The following is a 7,193-nucleotide window of genomic DNA, read 5'->3' on the forward strand; positions in this document are numbered from 1 at the left end:
ACTTCATTAGTAATAGAAAGTGCAGTAAATGCTAACTAGATAGGTAGTTATCAACATACGCGGTCAGCTGATTGTGTAATGCCAAATGTCGTTTCTGATTGGCTGAAACTGAGGCTTAAACTTCGTAATGGCTGTAAGTGTATAGCGAGCGTGTTGGTCAGAGACATCGAGTGCCCAGGACAGGAGAGATGTGTAGGTGTTGATGCATAGTTTTAGCAAATCTTTTGTTTGCAGAGTGCTCAACGAGTGAATGAGGTAATTTCTGAGCGATGAGGAAGTTGTTCAGGACGCAACGGTTCATTGCCAAGAGAAGGTCTAATTATACAACCATTTTTCCAAAAATTGTTGGGATGCTCTGTAAAATAATAATCAAAACAAGAATCTGATTTATTAATTCCCTAAAACATTTATTTAACTGACAGAAACACAAAGAAATGATTTCCATTGTTTAAATTGACCATCCTAATTGTATCTTTTAAACATAAACAAATGGTTTTGGAAACACACTCCGAAAAAGTTGTGCAGAGATAGGTTTAATACTGCTATATGTTTCCTTTTCATTTCACTGTTCAATTGATTGGTAAAGCAAGATACTTGTAGTTTTCCAAGTTACATTTTTCCCCATTCTTACTTGATACAAGAGTTCATCTGCTCAACAGTCAATGGTCACAACAGTCACTGAATCTGCTCTTCATTATGTGCCATAGGAGACAGCCCTGGACTACAGACAGGTCAGAAAAGCACATGCACTCTGTGCCTAAACAGTATTGTTGTAACACACACAGAAGGAGGCCTGGGAGGCTCTTGCTGAAATAACCATGGACTTCCCAAGAAAATACATGATGGGAACAGCAGCATGTCTTCGATCATGAATCCAAATCTGTGCTATATTCAAACATATGCAAGGTACCTATGCTGTGGACACTTGTGCACTTATATACCATGAGAAATGTTGGCTTTTGCATCTTTCGATTCACTTCTCACAAAATGTGGATTGTCCCTTTCACCTTTGGCACAGATAACTCAATGTGTGAATGTGTTTTGGCCTGTGAAACCTTTCCAGGGTGTGTTCCTCTTTTGTGCCCCGTGATTCCTGATAGGCTCAGGACCCATGGCGAACCTGAACTGGATTAAGCGGTTATAATGAATGAATGAGTGAATGAGTTAAATATAAGTTAATCATGACCGGTTTAATTATTAACTATGATGTGATTTGAGACCTGTAGGCACAAATGCTTTTGTGTTTTCTAGGAAACTGAACTTGTATCAGAGGTCACAGCTAGTTTCTATATTACCCAAGGCATGCAATTGTTTTTTGTCGAGTAAAAGTTCTGCTTTTCCCATGAAATGTTTTAACCATTTCCTGACAGACAAAGAAGGCAGTATCTTTGTTGTCAGTTTAGTAAAGTGTAACAAGTTATGATTTCCTAATTTCTCTTTGACTTTTATATGAAATTTTCAATATTCATCACTGGCTACTCATCTACAGAAAAAAAAAAACGTTAGCTAATACACTCAGCTAAGTTTCATGTCGTGTTGTCTGTCCCTCTCAATACAGATATGGTGAGTGAAGAATGGTGTACAGTTCCTCTAGCTAGCTTTTTCTTCTTCTCTTTTTTTTTTGTTTTGGATTTGTAAACCATTGCTTTCTGTCTTTATTTGTATGTATTATACTGTAAGATTCAAATACAAGACTGAGTTAAGATTCATTGCATGACTGTGAAGGCACAGTTAATGCTGAATAATATATACAGAGTTTGGAGCAACATGCTGCCATCCAGACAGTGTTTCCCCTTTCTGTGGGTTAGGTGTCTGGGCAAAGGGCACTTTAGTCATGGATGTTCTTGCTGGTCGTGGGGATCAAACCGTCGACCTTCTGGTACTAAGCCTGCTGCTCGAACCACTGGGTCAGGGATGGGTCAAATTTCATTGTACTATTCTACAATAATCATAAAGCATATCACGTCTACAGTGTTGGTAAAAGAGGAGGTGAAGCCAGAATGTAGTAAATAAACCCCTGTCCGTTTTATTTATTTATTTATTTATTGCTGGCATCAAATTAAAATGGGCAAACATTTTTCAAAAAAAACAGTAAACCTTCTCAGTTTTTACATTTAAAATGTCTTTGTACTTTGTACTTTGTGCTCGGTCAGAGTTTCTATTCTGGCTAGGACAAATAGGTTAGAGTCTAAAATACCCTTGAGCACCAAAATATCCAGAGCAGGGCAAGTCCTTACACCTAGAAAGAATAATAATGATTTAACGTTACATGGTACAATTTGTACAGTGCCAAGCTCGGAGTAGCAATGAAAGAGGCCCTATTCTCCCTATTACAGGTGAGTGGATCATCACAGTGATTTCGAAGCTGTAAGTTTAAGGTAAAATACTAGCTAGTGTTGCCGTACTTAGTTTTATTTTTGACCTGATCCCTTTTTATCACATACTGAGATTTTAAAGGAATACAATTAGTGCCTGTCCACAGCCGTTCAGTTTCATTTCACACACTAGGTTCAACTTAAACTTATACTTGGAGTGTAGTAGAATTCAAACCACACAAACAGACCTCTTTTAGTTATCAGTGTGCCAAAGACATTTATTTAAATTAAATCAGAGAACAGCAATGATTCACATTCATTTTATTCCTTAAAAATTTATTTTTAAAACTTATCTGGGGAAAGTAAAAGCAAATAAAACAAAAACAAAACAGAAATTTCCAAAGAATCAATAATATATCAATGAATAATATATATTGATCATTAGATTTTGACTGCTGCACCACTCCAGAGCCCTTTAACGCCCCTTCCTTTCCTGGCGCAGTAAAGTCATACATTTTCTTTTCTCAAACAGAGTTGGAAATAAATCATCATCGAGACACAGAATCAGAGACAGTCCCCTACTCTGAATCAAAGCAAAATTGGTGATTGATTTATCGCATTTTACACCAAAAACTTGGAAAGATCTTTGACCGTACAGAGCAGTGAGTCTTCTGTCTAACTCTCCGACTGGCAGTGCCTCCACTTGGACTTGTTTATTCTTTCCTAAGTAACCACCTGAAGCAGTCACTCTGTGATTGTTGTCTATGCAGCAGTAAGCGGTCCAGAAATGACTGGGAACAGTAACGTTTTTATTTAGAGGAGGTCTGTTTTTGTCTGGAACCACCCCAGTGACAATGTATCTGGAATTACCCTTGCACTTGTTCTCCAGAAGAGTAGCCACATCTTTCTCTGTCTTCCTCCACTGGCCTTTATTAAAACTTGGGTCTTGTGGAGCAGCGTTGGTGAGGGTGAATGTAGCATCAGCGCAGCTCTGAGTCTCTGCATGGTAGACTGGAGCCAGGTGACCTTTATTGAAGCCTGATTTGTTGTAGTCAGCTTTGACAGCTTGATGTTTATATTTGAATTTTGTATCTTCAGGTTCCATTTCTTTTTGTTTAGAAATGTCTTCAAGCTGCAACAGTAAAAAGACAGGTGTGTAATCTACAAATACAAGGATTTGTTACTATATTTACATTATTTACATTTATTTCTATTAATAAGTAATAAACAACAATGTAGAGTAGTAAAGTGAATTTACATTTAGCAGGTTCAAGTCCTGACGCTCTCTTTGGACAACAACCTACTGGTGTTTGCTCACAACTATCCCGTCAGAACTCTAAATTCAATTTAAGATCTGAAAGTCCTTTTACAATTACAACACAGCTCCTCGTTCAGACGTTAGTAATCTCCCGTCTTGACTATTGCAACGCCCTCCTGACAGGTCTTCTGGCCTGTGCTGTGAGACCGCTACAGATGATCCAGAATGCTGCAGCACGCCTGGTCTTCAACCAGCCTAAAAGGGCACATGTCACGCCCCTATTAGTTGAGCTGCATTGGCTACCCTTAGCTGCTCGCATCAAATTTAAATCACTAATGATGGCCTTCAGAGTATTCACTGGTTCTGCTCCCATCTCCCTCAATAGACTCTTAAAACCATACGTTAGCGCCTGCCCTCTCCGTTCCTCAAAGGAGCGCCAACTAACACGACCAACCCCCCGTACAGGTCAGTCGAGGCTATTCTCATCTCTGGTACCACGCTGGTGGAACGAGCTTCCAAGCACCATCAGAGCAACAGGAACCCTCTCCGCATTCAAGAACTCCTTGAAAACCCAGCTCTTCCGAGAGTATCTTTTGCACTGAAAGTCTTTCTTTAATGCACTTATTACTTCCTGGCATATTGCACTCAATGTAAGGTAATTTGTATAATTTGTGCTGTAGTTCGAATGTTAGATCCTCTTTTGTAAGTCGCTTTGGATAAAAGCGTCTGCGAAATGCATAAATGTAAATGTAAATGTAAATTTAAAAAAATACCTAATTCATGCAAAATATCACCGGGGATTTTCACTGCTTGTCAAAAAGCCATGGATAAATTCAATGCAAACTATAAAACTTATTCAGGCTTAGGATACTCTGTCACTTCATGGGTAATTTTAAGTAGATGAATTTCTTTTAATTTGTTTCCTAAATAATAACGAGAGAAGATAAAAAAAAAACCAAGTTGTCATATCAATAAGAAAACAATGCACCTGCAAAACACATTAAACTCACCTGGGGTTCGATATACCACTTCTCATCTCTGTCACAATTCTTTAAACCTTCAAACCTGTAGGCTGAGTACACTGGGATCTTGTTGTCTGTGTCGTAAAGTGTTGCGTATTCATACGTGTTATTTCGAATTTGACAGATCTGTTTGTAGTTTTTTCCTGTGAACACAGTCGGAGGAGACCGAATTCCTCCTGGGTTGACAAAGAATTGGGGACACGTGTTTTTAAAATCATCTACGACTTCAGTGAAGCATCCAGACAGAGCCAAAAGCAGCAGAAGCACAGGACTGAGGAGGATCATGATGAAGATCAGGAGGAGGAGTGAGGAGATGAGGTATGAAGTATTCTGGAAAAAAAAAGTCACAGCTTTTAACAATGTACAGTTCCACTCACACACTATTTACTCCCAGCTGTTCCTCTCCAAACTACCAACCAAATAGAAGCTAGGAGTTATATACTATATTTATACTGTTTACAGTTATTTCTATAAGTAAGTAATTACTAACAAAGTAAAGTATTAAAAGTTCATTTACATTTAGCAGGTTCAAGTCTTGGCTCCCTCTTAGGACCTCAGTAAACTTGTGTTCACTCACACCTAGCCACTCAGAACTCTAAACTTTTAAAGGTCTGGGGGTATTTTTTACAATAAAAGAAACATAATTCATCCAAAATATCATTGGGAATTTCTCTGCTGATCAAAAAGTCACAGATAAGTGCACAGCGAACTGTAAAACCTATTTCCTGGCTCTAAGGGCTGACATATGAGAGATCTGAACGTGGTACAGGATACTCGATCACTTTAATGCATATCGTCACTCTCCAGTGAAAAAGACTGTAGCTCCATTCTTTGTGGATGTTTAGTTTATTACATCGTTTGAACAGAGCAGCTGTCCTTCACTTTGTGTTAAAGTTTCGTGATCAATCGACCAATCGAGGTGTTCCAAAATTGCTTGGAATACAGTCTTTTTACATCGACTTCCAATGAAATTTAAGAAGGATTCATCCTGCAAAGTTACTGTTTTGGAGATACAGGTTTTTCATTGGACAGTGGCGATATGTACTTGTAAGTAGGCTAAATATACTTTATCTATAAGACTATAAGGATAATTAATTATACGATACTTAAGTGTATCTCGATTAAACATTAAAAATACAAGTAAACTCTAAATGGTGAATATAAACTAAGATTACTTAAATACATTTGTGTTATTATATCACTAATAAACAAATAAATACACACATAATAAACCGAAAACACGTTCGCTTACTTGGAGTTTAAAGCACACACACGAATAAACATATTTTTGTAAGGGCTGTGTATATTTCAGTCTGCCTCATTGATATTTCATTTTTTTAATGCGTTTTTAATATATTTGAATATGGTAAAAATAAATAAATAAATAAAGTTGGGAATAAAGACAACATTTAAGTGTAAAGTTCAAGCTTACCTCTCACAGCTGGGGTCAATACTGACGTCTGAGTGTTGGCGCCTGCCTCTCCGTCACCTCCTTAATCACCTGCTTTTATACAGACACGCAACTGTCCTCCATCAGTGGTGAGTTTAATAAATTTAGTGATTGGTGAGGAATTGCTGAGTGCTGCAAATCTGGGTTAGGAACTTTCTAAATGTTGAGGAAGTTGGTGAACACACAGTTATCAGGCCTGCAAAGAGATTTCACAGATATGAAATGAGCTGACTGTTACTCATGGACTTCTGTAATGTTTCAGATGTTGTTTTCATAAATGCATTTGTGTTTTCTAGTATCAGAGGTCACTGCTAGTTCCTTTTTGCTGAGACACACAAGGAACTGTTATTTCCAAAGTTAAGTTCTGCTTTTAACATGAAATGCTTTAAGCAGTGTTTTCTATCACAGATACAGATGGCCATTTTAAGAAAAGATAATTCTTTATTAGTCCCACAGTGGGAAAAGTCAAAGTGTTACAGCAGCAAATGACAGCAAAGTACTCAGGCAACAAAAGATAACTAAAGTAATTACTACAAACATAAATAATAGAACCAGAATATGAACAAAATAACCTAGAATATTTATCTCAATGTATATGATGTTGCACATTGGTGCATTGAAAAATTGCACATAATATTGTATAAATATCACAGTACTGTACTTTCTCCAAAGCAGTATGTTTGTTGTATTGCCTCTATTTAAATATATGTCAAAGTAGATTAATTTTAAATATGTGAGTATTATAAATATGAGAGTAGATTATTTAACTGGCTTCCAGTTAAATTCCGTATTGATTACAAAATTCTTTTACTCACGTATAAATCCTTACATGGTCTCGCCCCTGAATACTTGCAAGACCTCATCACGCACTATGAACCACGAAGATTACTCAGATCTCAGGGCGCCGGCCTCTTACTAGTACCCAGAATTCATAAGACTTCAGCGGGGGGAAAGCCTTCTCCTACAAAGCCCCTCAGCTCTGGAACAATCTTCCAGCTAGTGTTCGGGACGCAGACACAGTCACTATGTTTAAGTCTAGGCTCAAAACACACTTGTTCAGTTTAGCCTTTGGCAACTAACCTCTGTCTAGTTTAAGGTTGTCATTTCAGGAACCCATGGACATGGAGAATCGGGGTAAACCTGGATGA

At 37.7% G+C, this 7,193-nt stretch overlaps 1 protein-coding gene across 1 annotated transcript; it reads right to left on the minus strand.

Annotated features, from left to right (window-relative positions):
* Positions 1–2,606: 2,606 nt before the first annotated feature.
* On the minus strand, positions 2,607–6,360 carry LOC136687711 (endonuclease domain-containing 1 protein-like). Its single transcript, XM_066662247.1, has 3 exons — positions 6,028–6,360; positions 4,584–4,925; positions 2,607–3,447 (listed from the first exon to the last, which is right to left on the minus strand). Exons 2-3 carry the CDS (start codon positions 4,878–4,880, stop codon positions 2,791–2,793), a joined length of 954 nt encoding a protein of 317 aa, XP_066518344.1. The 5' UTR covers positions 4,881–4,925; positions 6,028–6,360; the 3' UTR covers positions 2,607–2,790.
* Positions 6,361–7,193: the final 833 nt, after the last annotated feature.

The sequence above is a fragment of the Hoplias malabaricus genome, chromosome 2, assembly GCF_029633855.1.
Source record: "Hoplias malabaricus isolate fHopMal1 chromosome 2, fHopMal1.hap1, whole genome shotgun sequence".
Classification (NCBI taxonomy): Eukaryota; Metazoa; Chordata; class Actinopteri; order Characiformes; family Erythrinidae; genus Hoplias; species Hoplias malabaricus.

Bases quoted from the DNA above. Each gene is read 5' to 3' on its own strand.
- LOC136687711 (XM_066662247.1), bottom strand. From the start codon at position 4,880: ATGATCCTCCTCAGTCCTGTGCTTCTGCTGCTTTTGGCTCTGTCTGGA. The intron at 3,448-4,583 runs GTGAGTTTAATG...TTACTGTTGCAG, and splicing joins AGTGGTATATCGAACCCCAG to CTTGAAGACATTTCTAAACA.